This window comes from Typopeltis vanoorti, chromosome 5, assembly GCF_054136105.1.
Source record: "Typopeltis vanoorti isolate ZY-2024b chromosome 5, IOZ_Tvanoo_1.0, whole genome shotgun sequence".
In the NCBI taxonomy this organism is placed as follows: domain Eukaryota; kingdom Metazoa; phylum Arthropoda; class Arachnida; order Uropygi; family Thelyphonidae; genus Typopeltis; species Typopeltis vanoorti.
The window spans coordinates 30,097,704-30,113,170 of NC_143553.1; the positions used below are offsets into that span (position 1 = coordinate 30,097,704).

The window sequence follows — 15,467 nt, forward strand, 5'->3', positions numbered from 1 at the left end:
GTCCTGAGAAAGATTATAGGTGTGAACAGATGGCATCAATGGCAATATCATATTAAAAATGAGGATATTAGGAAAGAACTTGACATTGTCAGCATCCAGGAATGCGTTAGCAGAGCTAATCTCATGTGGTATGGTCACTTAAACAGAATGGGCGAGGAAAGATTAGCAAAGCCAGAGTTCTCTGCCAGGTTGGCAGCAAAACGACCCAGAGGAAGACCAAGATATAGGTGGATTGATACGGTACAAAGTGCTTAGATGATAGAAATATAAGATCTGATAATGTTGGAGTCTTGACAAGTAACAGACTGATTTGGAGGAAAATTGTAGATAGGAAGTTAGTAATGATGTAATTTTTTTCATGTAGTACTATCATATCCTGTACACTCCTTGAGGGTACATGGCAGGAATTTGATGATGATGATGATATATGAAATTATTTGAAGAGAAATATTCAGTTGTTGCTGAAGATGCAAAATTGGGTAAGTAACCTTACAGTTTAAGATGATATAAAGAAGCTTGCAGAAAATTATGCACTTTGGGATGCAGTACACAGATTACAAGATGTGTATCAAATTGATGGAAATGTACACCATAAGAATGACGAAGTTAGTGATGTGGGAGTGGAATGCAGATAGGGCGTTAGAGTTCAGAGGGCATATTACAAAGATGGCCAAGGTAGCTCATAGGCTCACTAGGTTATTGAAGAACATGCTAACATGCAGAGGTAAGGGAGTTAACATTTCTCTTTACAACACTTGGATAGAAAATCTGGATTACTGTGCACAGGTTGGTCACCTCAGTTTTTTGGAAATGAAGAGGTGTGAGAGGATTTACATCTCCTCATTCCCAAGGTCAGCGAAATTTTTCCTACATGAATAGATTCAGGGTTTGAGGGTTGCAGAAGTTGGTTGATAGGCAGAAAAAGGTGGATATGATAGAAACGGTTTTATAGGATTGATGCAGAGGAAAATTTTCAGCACTTGGCTAGAGGAACCAGAACAAGAAGTCATGTCTGGAATATCAGTAACAGTATTATTAGCAAAGGTGGGTCCACACGGCTAGCCTAGTGGCTTTGCGCTTTGCAACCATATGCTTGGGGAAGGAATGTCCCAGGTTCGATTCCCATCGAAGACATGAGGAACTTGAGGATCTTCCTCAGCCATAGCCAAGTTAGCCAGTCTTAGGCGCAGGCAGTAGGTTTTTTTCCGCCAGTTTATCTGACGTTTTTCATCCTGCAAGCAGGCAAACCGGACCCGTTAACATATGCTTCTACAGTCAAAAATATATCCCTCCCCCCAGCGGCAGGCTAGGTGACAGGTCGGTTGGGAGTGGTACTAACAAGAAGTTGCATCTAAGTAACACACAGACCCCTGCATAGGAAGCGGAAATAACGCATAGTGAAAGAAGAAAAATTATTAGCAAAGGTGGGAGGACTAGAATTTTCACTTAGAGTGTAGTGAATTCGTAGAATCAGTTGACAGAATCTGTTATAAGTGCTTCATTTTTCAGTGCATTCAAGGAAGTTCCCATGCAATAATAATAATAATAAAGTTACTAAGCCTATACAACTAGTGCACCATGTCTATTAACTTCAACATATTCATAGTAGTGTTTTATGATATAAACATCCAGAAAAACAAAATCAATAATTGAATGAGTCACTAATACTTTGATGAATTTCAAATCAGCATCTTCATAGCACAAATTACACTTTAAGACACATAGTACTCAAAAAGGAACTAATATCTATCAATATCTAAGGGTCCAGATAAAAAACAAAGTTAATTCAAAGAAGTTAAGCTACATGTTGTCCTAGAATAAAAGCAACCCATGTCTTAGATATCAGCATCCATACTCATTTAAGTTAAGAGCATTTCACAGATGATTCCAAAAACTGTATGAAGATTTTTTCACTTGGTTACAAAGTATATTATACTCGAAAAGAAACCCTATCCTTATTTTAATCCTTTATCCAAGCATAAGCAAAGTTTGCATGTGATTAGTCAGAAAGATAGTTCACGTGCAAACTTTGTTTGCTTAAGCTTGGCTAAAGAATTAAAATAACAATACGAGTTCTTGAAACACATTTAATATTTTTATTGTAAAATTTTCAAAAGAAAGATGTCACAAAGTGCACACTGAAAGTTTTGTGAAACATTGTCTAATGAAGGAAGAAAGGTGGCAATTTTCCACAATAATGAAGAGTCCTGCTAAATTGTTGAACAAACTGTGCACTTTTAAATTCTATCTTCAGAATGTAGGTTGATTTTCTCTTCAATAATTATTTTCCTTCATAGAGATAAATGATAAAAATATTTTAAAACTTTTTCATCAAAGTTATATTTTTATTAAACAAAATTCGTGAAATATTATAAACTTAAGTAAGGAATTAGACATTATCCTCGAATGCATCATTAGGTTCGCAAGTAGCATTCAAAAAAAAGGTGCAGATACTGCCTCTGCCATATAGTTCTTGAGTGGGGACCAAGCAGCACTGATATGCTTTCCATCCAATTCCTCATTTCATGATGTAGCTGTAAGCTATCTCCTGAAATTTTCATAATCACCAGCCTTACAGTTCCACATACCTCTTTCTAACAGAAGTCTTCATACGAATGATATGAGCAGCTACCAACCAGATGATCACTTTGTGGTTACTTCCACCAACTGGAGGAAGATATAATGCTACATTTTATAACATCCTCTGATGAGATGATCAAATCCGAGATCACTCATCCTCATGTGCCTTCTGTAGCATACTACCTAAGATTATTCTCAAAAACCTGTGAAATTCATTCTCTTTGCTTTCAGATGCCATCTCTTCATTCCAATGTATATGGACCATAATTAAAATGATCCATAATGATCACCCTTTTCTTATCTGCCAGAGTAATTTACCTATACATTTCCTTCTCACTGCCTTCCACATTACCAGATCTACAGCAACAACGCCAACTAAATATTTCATCCTGTCTGTCTCTACCTCACACCATATGGTCTCAAAACCACTACCACTATTTGTTAATTACACCTCCATCTTGGATGAACATAACTCCTCCACTACCATTAACAGCACTTCTCCCTTTCTGCCCTGTTTGTTTTCACAAAAAACAACATATCTCTTCATCTCCATTCCTGTCAGGATGTCATTTTTATTCAACCAAATCTCCCATAAATTTTTAGATAGATGAAATCTAGCAATGCAACAATTACATGATCCTTATTTCAGAAACTTCTGGCATTCATACACAAACAGTTCATTTCTGGTTATTCTTGCAACACTACTTGCAAGTATGCAAATATCAATGATAATGCCATTTATTATCAATGCAGATGCTATTTTTTTTCCTTTTAAACAGTTCCAAAAACATAGGAAAAAAAAGATGGTAAAAATTATTTGATGTTAGTTAGTTGATAATAATGGTAGACTGTAACTAATGAAGAAAATGTGGTTAAAGCATTCAATGGGCATTTTATCAGGATATTTCATCCTCATGAATGCAACATTTTGAGATGCTGGAGTGTAGAGAGTATGGTGGAGAAAGAGCTATTGTGAGTGAGAAAGAGGTATGTGAAAAATTAAGACAATAACACTTGACAATATATCACTGCATGTCTTGAAGGAATACTCTAGAGCAGTGTTTCACAACTGGTGGTGGTACGTGGAAAAGATCTGGTGATATGTGAATAACAAGTGGTTGAATTTTTTTAATTTATGAAATTAGGAAAAATAAAATATTAAAAATTCCCCTTTCTAAAGAAAAATAATTGAGCCTCTATAGCTGAGTCAGTATAGACAAAGCCCTTTGGTCAGAAAGACCTGGGTTTGATTCCCATCCAAGATCGGAGGAACCTTTATCTGGTCTTATATTCTCAAAAACCTGTGAAATTGATTTGATTTTATGCAATTGATTTGATTTGGATTTCATTTTATGAAAATTTTTTCACTTGGCCATGCTACTAATGATATATTAGGTTTTATCCTTTATCAAGTGTTAGCAAACAAAGTTTGAGGCTGAAGTACTTTCAGGACTAGGGCAACTAGTGGTAAAGGTGGTATAAGTTCTCATCGCTTACCTTAGCATCTCCCATAATGCAAAGCACATCTCCTTGCAGACATGTATAATGCTATGCATTAAGGGAAGGGCCACTAACCAGCCGGTTCGACCTTAATCGAGGTGCTGTTTAAGTAAAGACCTCTCTAAAAAATTAGGCAGTCCCCCCAGGCCACTCCCTACGAGTAACCAAAGGACCATCCAACTCAGCGGTTCTACTCAGTGACAGGCGCACCAAACCACCAAGCAGAGCCATAATTTCAGTGGTGGCCCCACTCAGAAACAGGCAAACCTATCCCCAAGCAGAGCCTCTCACATCTCAGGGAAAGCAACCACTTCTGCACAAAAGCACATCAGTGGCCTCGAGTGGCCAAAGAGTGTCACACGCTATTATTAAAATTTTCTGGATTAGAGATAAGTTTATGGAAGTTTTTTTCACTTGGCTATGCTCCTAATTATATATTGGGTTTTATCCTTTATCCAAGTGTTAGCAATCAACGTTTGCCCCTGAAGTACTTTCAGAACTGGGGCAACTCGTGGTAAAGGTGGTATAAATTCTCATCACTTGCCTTAGTATCTCCCATAATGCAAAGCACATTTCCTTGCAGACATGTATAATGCTAAGCATTAAGGTCTTCAATAATAGGGTATGAAACCCTTTGGCAACTCATATAAGTAAATATGACTTCTCCATTACTTCCACCATAGTATCACCACCTCTGGGTCTGGCTCCCACCTGATGTGCTTTTGCGCAGAAGTAATTGCTTTCCCTGAGATGTGAGAGGCTCTGCTTGGGGGGGGGGGATAGGTTTTTGCCTGTCTCTGAGTGGGGCCATCACTGAAATTACGGCTCTGCTTGGTGATTGGGTTTAGCCTGTCACTGAGTGGAACAACCACTGAGTTGGACAGCCCTTCGGTCACTCGCAGGGGTGATCTGGGGGTGTTTAATTTTTAATAGCATCTCAATAAAGGTCGAAACCAGTCTGGATAGTGGCCCTTCCTTTAATACACAGCATTATACATGTCCGTAAGGAGATGTGCTTTGCATTATGGGAGATACTAAAGCAAGTGATGAGAACTTATACCACCTTTACCACAAGTTGCCCCAATCCTGAAAGTACTTCTGGCACAAACTTTATCTGGTCTCTTTTGACTAAAGGTGAGTTAGCCAGTCTCATATGGAGGTAGGGGTTTTTTCCACCGGTAACTCGAGTTTTTCGTCCCCCCAGAACAGGTAAACCGGCCTCGTGGACATACACATCTACAGACATAGGATACACCAGGAGGCATAGGGTCAACCACCTTATCCTCAAGACGGCTGCAGTTGTGAAGTCCACAGCTTAAGAATCTCAATGGCTCGTGAAAAGCTTAAGTCAAGACAAAGACAAATAATTACATGTTTTAGCTTTTTTCAATCTAGCAAGAGTTGACAAATCATGTGTTGATTTTCAAATATTTTGTGTGTTCAACCTCCAATCAGATAGTTATATATTTCTCAGAAAGCTTAAAATCACAAACAAGTCTTATTTCACATTGTTTTCTATTCCTTCCTGGAAAACTAACTTACATGGCAGTGTTTTTCAGGATGTTCTTTTAAGCTGTATCTAAAATCCAAATGTAGAACAAGACTCGCTTTGGAGCCAAATGTACGTTTGAAATTAAATAAAATAAAACCAAATATAAAGAAATTAATTCCTGTCAAACATAGAATTAAGTCAATTATTTTTGATTTATATTTGATCAAGTTCTCCTGATTCATTACATTTAATTGTTATTGATTACAATTAAATCACCATGTGAAATAGAGTATTTTATAGTTCGTTTTGCATTCTCTCTATGTTCACTGGGCATCTACAGATGCCGTATGGTCACTCCGATGCTCGATGATGTTCCACACCAGGCTTCGGCATGTAGTCCTGTTGTATGCTTTTCTGGCAGCATTGCATTTTGCATTGCACACATTTTAATACATTTCAATGAGTGGTACCAAAATTTTTCAATTTTGGTTTCGGTGATACAAGATGTTCGAGAGGTTGGTGAAGAATAGGATTCAGAATTGAATTGATAATAGCAGTATTCTTTATGATGGTCAGCATGGGTTTGTTAAGGGAACAACATGTTCCAGAAACTTCCTTATGTACTACAACAAAGTGACAAATGCACTGGATAAGGGTGCATATACACTGGTATACTTGGATTTTTCAAAACACTTTGAGAGAGTGGCACATGAAAAGCTGGTAATTAAATTGAAACAGATACAACTTGATAAGAGACTAGCAAGTTGGATAATAAGTGACTGCTGTTAAATAGGTATCAGCAGGTTAATTATGGGGAAGTGATATCCCAAAACAGGAAAGTTATCTACAGAGATCTGTTTTGGAACATAATTGTTGAACTTTTATGTTAACGATATTGTGACAGACTTAATGGAGATATGCAACTGTTTGCCAATGATCCAAAGCTGGGAATAACTATGAAGAACAGAGAAGATGTTGTAGCCTTGCAGGAGGATGTCAATAGATTATGTGAGTGGGCAGGTAAGTTGAGATATCAGTATAATGTTTCAAAGTGTAAGTTCTTGAAATTTGGTAGGAAAGGTTTTGATGCAGAGCATATAATTAATAGGGAAATTTTGAAGGCAGTGGAAGAGATGAGAGATCTGCAAGTAGTGGAAGACAAAGACTTAATACTGAAGTTCAGAGGTTATAATATATTTATGAAATTGTAAGAACATCAATCAGAATGGATTATGGCAATGATAAGGAGGGCCATGACATACAGAAAAAAAGAGGTTATGGATCCTTGTATAAGGCATGGATCAGGCTACACATGGACTACAGTGCACAGATCTGGTCTCCTAGTTTTCAAGGCAATGAGGATATCTTACTGAGGATCCAGAGAAGATTCACTGAATTGATATTGGGTCCATGGAATGTGATATGAAGAGAGACCAAGCGAATGCAATTTGCACAGCCTTATGAATAGAATGAAGTACATGAATGAGACGAACAAGCTGGTGAGGAGTTCTTACCAGATTAATGTGGAATAGATTTTTCAGAGTAGAGATAAGACCATCCCTGGAAGCTGCATTAGGAGAATGTGTGAGTAAGGGAGTGAGGAAAGGATTCTTTGTATGTCTGCACAGTTAGCCTAGTGGTTATGGGCTTCGCAACCATATGCCTGGGAAAGGAGTGTCCTGGGTTTGATTCCCATTGCCAACGTGAGAAGCTTAAGGATTTTCTCAGACATAGCCTTCATATCCAAGTTATCAGGTCTTGGGTGTGGACAGCAGGATTTTTCTCCCCAGTTTATCTGGGATTTTTCCTCTCTCAAGCAGGCAAACCAGCCCCACGAACACACACAGCTACAGCAATAGAATGTACCGGGAGGCATAGGGCTAGTCATCACCTTATCCTTGGGACGGGTATAACTTAGAAGGGCTTAAGATAGCCTCTGTAACAGGCCAGTAGGCCTAACATTAGTGGTGAGCTATAAGGGGCTTGCGGGGGCTCATGCGAGCCTTTTGTTAAATTTTTTTCAAATTTGCGAGCCCCTTGTTCTTCTTGTTTAATAATCTTGTAGAACTAGAAAATACCACTGGGGGATGTATATATGCTACTATAATTGCTACTTTAAATTCATATGGATTTTCTGATAACTATATACAAAATCATTTCACTGCATTTTGTTCTGATGGAGCTAATGCAATGTTAGGAAACAAATCAGGTGTTGCAATCAAACTTCTACAAAAATTTCCCAATGTTGTGATTTGGCATTGCACTCATCGTTTATGCTTAGCATTAGATGATTCGATAAAAAACATTAAAGAAATAAATTATTTTGAAATATTTATGGATAAATTATATGCTTTTTTATCAACAATCACCATAAAATCAACAAAAATTAAATAAGATTGCAAAAGACCTTGGTATCGAAATTTTAAAGATCGGCTGTGTGTTTGGACCACGATGGGCAGCTTGCAGTTTACAAACGGCTCTTGCTTTCTGGAGAAATTACCCAGCATTATGCAAGCATTTTGCATTGAACGATAAATATAAGGGCTTTTTAAACCGACTTCTCAATTTGGAATTTTTAAAAGATCTAGCATTAATGATTGATATCATTAATCAATCATTAATGATTGATTAATCATTATATCTGTCAGAATACTCTACAAAGTCGCAATATAAGTATTATAAGGGCTAAGTTAGAAGTTAGGCCTTTTTTTTTTTTTTTTTTTTTTTGCTCGACGATGCAAGCCCTTTGTTAAAATTTCCATAGCTCACCACTGCCTAACATAGAAGGAAGAAGAAGCAGGTACAGTGGTTGGTAAGCCTAATGCACTGCCTAAAAGTTTAAGTTTAAAAATAGTTTAAGGACCAGTTTCATGATCTTCTTTCATGAGAATGACCTTCCACAATGAGTATTTTGACTCCATGGAGATCTAATGTTAATATTACTAATTATCATGCATCTCTATTAACCAGTCCAGTAGGCCAAAAAGGTTTAAATTGTTTGACAACCATGGGTTATTTATTTACACTGAAAATTTGGATTTAAATTTTTAATATTAAAGGAGAAAGCAGGCCAAGGAAACTCTAGTGTAAATTTTAAGTAATGGCAGTTGTAGAATAAACAGATAGAAAGTTTACCAGAAAGTTTCATAGTATATAGAGCAAAAGTGAAATCTAAAATGTAAAAATCTGAAAGTGCCTCTGTAAATGCAATTGAAAGAATTATGGTACATTGCACCCTTCAATCAGAAAAGACCCAAGTTTGATCTCATCATGACAAGAGGAATATGGGGCTTCTACAATTGAAGGTGAATTAGCCAATCTCATATAAAGGTAGCAGGATTCTTTCCTGGAAGCTTGCATCCCATATACAGACAAATCTGCCAGAACACATGCCAATTTAGATAAAAAATACTATTGGTAGTGGGTGGAAAATAGTGTCGCAAGTAGACGATGGTAGTGTAATTGGTGGATTAAGTTAGTAGTGGAGATAGCAAGCTGTGAGTAGTAGAGTAGAGTGCCCTCCATCAATAAGGCTTTAGATTCCTTGGAGGTGTCATATAAATAGTAAATAATTAGAGCTAAACTGTCTCCATGCCCTTTTTTTTCATTTAGCATTAGGTTACATTAGGTAACATTGGAAGCAGGCATAACATTCAACAAAACATGAATATACACACATCTGAAGAAGGTAGAGTGGAAAGCCGAAAACAAAGATGCCAAAATAATTCAAAAGCAAGCAATAAAAAGATTTTTAGAACAAGTATTATTTATTAAAAGAAAAGATTATCACATAAACTTAACATAATTTAAGATGGCATTGTATGTTTGATGGTAGAAGTGCAATTGTAGTGGTAGTAAGTGGAGAAGTAAAGGAAATGGTGAGTTTGTGTATAGTGGAATAGTTTTCCCCCATGATGAGTCCTTGGAAGTGTCACGTAATAATAATAATTTTAAAATGTATATACAGTTAACACAATAAGCTGCTTTTATTCTTTATCTGAAAATTCTAACATACCAAATGCAGGAAAAATTATAACATATTCTGTGGCACACTGTGGACATGTAACCTTAGCTGAGCTATCTCCACGCTGCTTCTCATCTACCCATCTTTGTACACAACCTTGATGAACCCACTTTGTTGTCCCACGACATCGACATGGCTGTACCCAAGATGCATGCTTATCTTCTTCCTCTGTAGCAAAACACACCCAACAGTAACGCCTGCTAAATGTAAAAGAAAAAGAAAAATCAAACAATTTAAAAAAAACAGAAATAAAATTTCAAATTACAATATTACACATTTGCTATCAGGCTGGCTAAATATATTTGATACACCATGCAGATTTTAGGTTTATTTTACCTCAATGATATAAACTGTGTATGACAGGCAAATTAAAATTTGATTTATTATTTTTTTACCATTTTAATAAGCAATGATTATCGTGTTTGTTCATGGCAAAATGAACAGCAAAAACATGCTATTTATTGGAAAAAAAAAAATGAAATGGCACAATTTTACAAAAGGAAAGAATACAAGCAGCAAAATGTAGAAAATGTTTGTGTGCAAGTTCATTTTTCAGATTTTTCCATTCATGACACATCACAGTATAACTGTGAATGGCAAAATGTGGTGCACAGAACATTCTAGTTCATCTTCTGATAAATTTTTAATACCTTAAAAGAAAGATTAATAAAATTATCAAAATCTCTCAAATATATGGTCTTCCATATAGTCCAATATAGTCCAATACCAATCACTCATATCATAATCATAAACAATAACATGTAAACTAAACTTTTGTTTGCCTTTCTTGACTAATAAATATGGGCATTTCACTTTTCAAAATAAAATTAAGGAATTTAACTTCACCAACAAATCACAGATTCTTTCGGAATCATCTCTCATGTCTGTAGACACAAGAGATGATTCTGAATGTTTAGGCAGGTGAATGAGACAGGTGAATGAGAGGAAGATCATAATAATGGTGACTAACTATGGAAGCAGGAAATAATATGTAAGGAGAAGAAATTCCTTTAGCTATGTAGGAATAACTACCTTACACAGCGTATAGACGAAGCACCACATTAGACACGAGGGTCTGATTCAATAATATTGGTGCATACAGTGATAACAAAAGAAGTTACCATGGTGCCATCAGCTGGGGAGAGTGATTATGACATGGGAAATGGTTAGGCAGGTGCAAGCTTCACAGAACAAAATGGGATATGTATAATAACAGGGCAGAAGACTATGATAACTTAAGAAAACAGAGGTGGTGTGGCTTGATCAAATTGGGGGGGGGGGGAGAATCAGCAATGCCTGGAACTTGGTCCACAATCAGTTACTTAATGCACTGCCAGATGAGGATGTTATCAAAGAGATATGAAGAACAGAGTACTCCTGAACAGGATGAGGAGTATAAAGTACAGACATTAGAAGGCTGAATAGTGCAGTGAGAAAGAAAAAAAATTGGCATACAAAAGAATGGCTGAGACAGCAAAACAAAACCCTAAAGAACTATATGGTTATGTCACCAGTAAAAAAAAAAGAAGTATGAAAGACTAACTTTAGTTGCTGGAGATGGAACATGAGTCAAAGAAGATGTTCTATGAGGAAAATGTATTATTTTGTTAGTACAGTCATCCCTCGACTTACGTCAGGGTTCCGTTCCATCAGCCAGGATGAACGTCAATACAATTATAGGGGTTAGGGACTTAACCGTAATAAGTATGCTGTCATTTTAATTTTTAAACCTTATTAAAAAAGTGTACTGTGCATTACTGCCACTATAAAACAGGAGAATAATCACCCAAATCTTCCTCCACAATCACATCTTCATTACCTTCCCTATGTGAAGGACCAGGCTGCGGCTCTTCTGGTGTAACCTTTGTTTTTTTGATGAAAATGTCCAATGTGCTTTGCTTAATCTTCTCCATCTTTTCATCATAAATTTGTTTATAGCAAGCAAATGCATCATGTACTTTCCTTTCTACTAATAAGTAGCGTTCAATATTGGGGTCCATGTTTTCAACCATTTTGTGAACATCGCTAACTGCAGAGAACATTTCTGCAAGACTCTTCACTGTGAATTGTTTAACTACCTCTTTTTGTTTCTTCTCTTTTTCCTCTTCCTTTTCTCCTTCCTCTTCTGCAACACGTTCCTCCAGTTCGACCAATTCTTCGTTGTCAGCTCTTCGGGGGGACTTCCTATGAGTCGAACAATGTCGTCATCATTCACTTTGAGATTCAGGTTGTTTGCTAGATCCACTATTTCTTCACTCAATTTACAAAGCAATATTTTAATAGCATGATAAACATTGAATGCTTTCCAGAATTGCATGAGTCTGGTCGTTTCCTTCATTAACAGAAATGGCTTGTGAAAAAGTTCTCCGTGGATAATTATTATTATTATTCAGGCCTCCATGGAGTCAAAAGACTCATCGTGGGAGGTCCTTCCTAAGAAACACAAAGTCTATCAAGACTCATTGAGGGGAGGTCCCCCTAAGAAACACAAAGTCCATCATACCACTCCTTAAACTCATTGACCGTTTTAGCTCTCACCACTCCACCAGGCAATGCATTCCATGGTTCAACCATCCTCCATGCAAAGAAACCACTCCTCACCCTCTTGCTCACAGATTCCTTTCGTAACTTCCAGGAATGGCCTCTTGTCATCACTCCTTCCCGCTGTTCAACCAAGTGAAAGAACTCCCCCAGTGTCAACCCTGTAACACCGGGGAGTTCTTTCGCTTGGTTGAACACCCCAGTGTCAACCCTGTAACCACCTCTCAACAGTTTAAAAGTCTCAATCATATCACCTCTCCTTCTTCTATCCACCAAATTTTGCAGTCCAAATTCCCTCAGCTGATCCCTGATCCATCGGTTGAATTAATGAAGTGTTTGGAAACATGACCTTGAAATTGGTGGATCACCAATATAAGAAGGATGATCTGAAGCATTATCTAGTATTAATAAAATTTTAAATTCTACATTTTCTTTCACACAATAGCTTTCCATTTCACTTGCATAACAATTAATTAAGGCATCCGCAAACAATTTCTAAGTCACTACGACTTCTTATATTTCCGCTAACGAACTGGAAGAGTATTCTTCCTAATGTTTTTGAAGGCTCGTGGATTCTCATTGTGACACATCACAAATGGTTTCAGTTTATATCAGGCCACATTATCCTCTAACAGAATCATAACACAGTCTTGAAGAACTTTGAAACCAGGTATAGATTTTAGCTTTTTGTGGATGAATTGTCTGCTCGGGCATTTTTTTACGAAACAAGGAGGTCTCATCCATATTAAATATTTGCTGTGGCAAATAATTTTCCTCAGTAATCATTTTATCCACAAACTCCTTGGCAGGCTTCTCATCGGCATTTGCAGATTCACTATACATTTTCGCATTATGCAATGCAAAATATTGCTTGAATCTAATGAACCAACCGGAAGAAGCATTGAATTTGTAGTCATAATCGGGTCTTGCTTTTTCCTTCAACATGTTGAAGAGACTTAGTGTCTTCGTGGTTATGGCCACAGTGTTAAGAGGTATGCGCTTTTGGTTCAGGCCCTCTATGCATGATGGAAGTAGCTTTTCCAATCACTGATAGGACCTTGTTGTTGCTTTGTCACTATCATTGAACTTGCAACTTCATTTCAAGATCAACTGCTCGCCACTTTTTCTGTGATTCTTCACTAGGTTTTTTAATTGGGCATGTAGGAGTCATGTTGCACAAAATATCGCAAAATATTTAATGATAAATACACAAATAACGTATTTTTCAAATACAAAATCAACCAGAGGAACTGTTGAAGCCAAGTGCAGACTGCCAAGGGAGGTTGCCGCTGAATGCACTATTGCCACTGCTTTGTTGCAAAATAAAAACCTTTTTACTTTACGCTCACTTGCATCTTGTTCGACAGCATAGTTGAAAATGTTATTTATTCCCTTATGGGATCATGGACGTATCTTTGAAAGGACGTAAGTTGAGGGATGACTGTATATTTCAAGTGGAGGGGGGGGGGGTGAGAAGTAATGTCGAATAGCAACAGGGAGGAAGACAGAAGACAGTTCAAGAATGAGAAGTGTTTAAAATTTTAAGTGACCTTGAAATTAATAAGACTCTGGAAATGGATGAGATATCACTAATGCATGTTAAGGGAACATACAAAAAGATGTACGTGACCTTGACTTCATTGTTCAACAAGAATCTGGCAACAGGTACAATCCCATAAGAGTGAAAAGAAAAAAAAAATAGTGACACTGCACAAGGAAAATCCAAGTGAATAGTGTCTAACTAGAAAACAGTGTGTATATATGGTGTAGTGATGAAGGTATCAGAGAGACTGATTAGAAACAGAATACAAATTGAATACAAACAGAATACAAGGTGATAAGTGGGATACCACAGAATTCTGTTCTAGGATCATTGTTGTTTAATTTACATATATCAATGATATATTGATATCATTGGTGCTTAAAGTTCAAAGCTGTATAACTGAGAGGAGACCTCCACATAGCCTTTAAAGGAATGCAGAGAACCGACCAGGGCTTCTGACCTAATGTCCAATCCTCACCTTCTCATGGTGCACCCTGTTGGATATCTACCTGGATACTGAATGAATGAGGATGGGCTGGCAATTTGGGATTTAGCCGACCAAATTATATCCTTATTGGCTTAAACCAATATAAAAAATGATGGTACAACATGACAAAATTTCATGCTGGCTGGAGGTTGCCTGGTTAAACAAGGCCCCTGTTATTTTCGCCAGGGAACCAGGGCGAACAGCGAAAAGTCAGCTACTGGAACAAATCTGAAAGCACACACCCCCAACTCAACATCATCAAAGTTACAGATTGGTACTATCAACATAAGAAGCCTGAATGGCAAAGAAATGGAGCTAGCTGAGGAATTAAAGATAAGTACCAGATCGACATAATAGGGGTGACTGAAACAAAAAAGACAAAAACTGGTGAGATCTTTCTGAGCAATAAATACAAAATGTTATATTCAGGCAATGAAAATCAAGAAAAAGAAGGCGTAGCCATAGTATTCAACACTAAATACGAGGCTAATCTTCTTGAATGGCAGTCAGTCTCAAGTAGAGTGATGTGGGCAAATATCAGAATGGGGACCTGGACAATGAGATTTATTTGTGCCTATGATCCCACAGAAGGCTCTACTAAGGTAGAAGTGGAGGAATTTTTTGAGGCTCTAGAGAAAGCTACTGACACAATGAAAAAGGAAAAGTTGGTCCTTGTTGGGGATCTAAATAGTGATTTTGGGAAAATTTGGAGAAAAGAGCAAAGCTAATAATAATGACAAATACTTGTTAGATTTCTGCTCAGGACATGGGCTGGTTATTACTAACACCTTGTTCCAACATAAAAATGTGCACAAATTAACATGGAGAGAAGAGGCAAGGAATAAGAAAAGTCTCATTGACTATGTTATTGTTGATAGTGATGTTTTCTCCCTGGTGCAGGACACCAGAGTGTACAGAGGATCTGAAATTGGAAGTGATCACTATTTAGTCTTGAACAGGATAAAATTGAATTTCATAAAATTGAAAAGAATGACATGTAATAAAGTTTTAAAGCAAATAAAAGTTGAGAAGCTCTCAGATGTGAACTGTAGACTAAAATACACAAACATTATTGAAGAAAAATGAAAGAGTTTGAGAACAGCAAACCAAACCTTGGAGATTCAGTGGCAAGCCTTGAAGAAAACCCTGATTGATTCAGCCAGAGAGGCATGTGGTGAGGTTGTCTGCAAGTATAGAAAAATGAGAACTCCATGGTGGACACAGGAAGTTAGAGAGGCAGTGAAGGAAAATAAGAAAGCATATCAAAAGTTCCTGAGCAAATAAGTCAGCTTGCACTCTT

General features: G+C 37.1%; 1 protein-coding gene across 2 annotated transcripts in view; it reads right to left on the reverse strand.

Annotated features, from left to right (window-relative positions):
• Positions 1-15,467, reverse strand: part of LOC150106281 (E3 ubiquitin-protein ligase MARCHF5-like) — a 116,561-nt gene that overhangs the window by 79,950 nt on the left and 21,144 nt on the right. The window contains exon 2 of one of the 2 annotated variants that reach the window (XM_090392304.1): positions 9,588-9,793. In XM_090392304.1, coding sequence (XP_090248430.1) covers positions 9,588-9,793 — 206 coding nt within the window. Of the gene's footprint in view, positions 1-9,587; positions 9,797-15,467 lie in introns of both variants that reach the window. The other variant, XM_090392303.1, reaches the window with a different exon arrangement.